The 758-nt window shown below is 50.1% G+C and overlaps 1 protein-coding gene across 1 annotated transcript; it reads right to left on the bottom strand.

Moving 5' to 3' along the window:
* On the bottom strand, positions 1 to 524 carry CETN1 (centrin 1). Its single transcript, XM_015595672.1, has one exon. The coding sequence runs from the start codon at positions 519 to 521 to the stop codon at positions 3 to 5; it is 519 nt and encodes a 172-aa protein (XP_015451158.1). The 5' UTR covers positions 522 to 524; the 3' UTR covers positions 1 to 2.
* Positions 525 to 758: the final 234 nt, after the last annotated feature.

Genomic DNA, 758 nt, shown 5'->3' with positions numbered 1-758 from the left:
TTTTAATAGAGGTTGGTCTTTTTCATGATGCGAAGAAACTCTTCTTCGTTCACTTCGCCGTCTCCATCCCGATCGGCTTCGTCAATCATTTCCTGCAGCTCCTCATCAGTGAGGTTTTCCCCCAACTCGTGGGACACACGCTTCAGGTTTTTGAAAGAGATCTTCCCAGTTTCATCATCATCGAAGAGCCTGAAAGCCTTTAGAATCTCTTCTTTGGTGTCTTTCTCGGCCATCTTCTGAGTCATCACAGCCAAGAAATCATTGAAGCTAATTTTCCCCGTACCTTCCTTGTCCACCTCGGAGATCATCTTCTTCATCTCTTCCTTTCTGGGTTCAAAGCCCAGCGCTCTCATAGCCACCTTCAGCTCCTTCACGTCGATGGTCCCACTTCCGTCAGCATCGAAGAGGTCAAACGCTTCGCGAACCTCTTGCTTCTGATCTTCAGTGAGTTCAGGCTTAGGACCCACCTTTCTCTTTTGGCTGGTAGAGGGCACGTTTGGCTTCTTAAAGCTGGAAGCCATCCTTCTGCGGCGGTTAGTACCTTCAACGGTGCCACAGCGGTCACAACGCTCGCGCCAACCCCTCTCTCCTGCCCGTGAGCGCGGGCACAGGGCCTCCCTTTATTCGTTCTCTAACTCTTCTCTTGTGTCCTCTTTAGTGAGACCCAGCTCACAAAGCCCGTCATTTCTGCAAGATCTTATTTCGTTATAATCCATAGCTCCCTCGGTGATTACCCGGTTTCCAAGAGCTGAGACCTG

The sequence above is a fragment of the Pteropus alecto genome, unplaced genomic scaffold (genome assembly GCF_000325575.1).
Source record: "Pteropus alecto unplaced genomic scaffold, ASM32557v1 scaffold146, whole genome shotgun sequence".
In the NCBI taxonomy this organism is placed as follows: Eukaryota; Metazoa; Chordata; class Mammalia; order Chiroptera; family Pteropodidae; genus Pteropus; species Pteropus alecto.
Note: the sequence above shows the minus strand (reverse complement) of the source record. Positions and strands in the feature narration are given on the sequence as shown.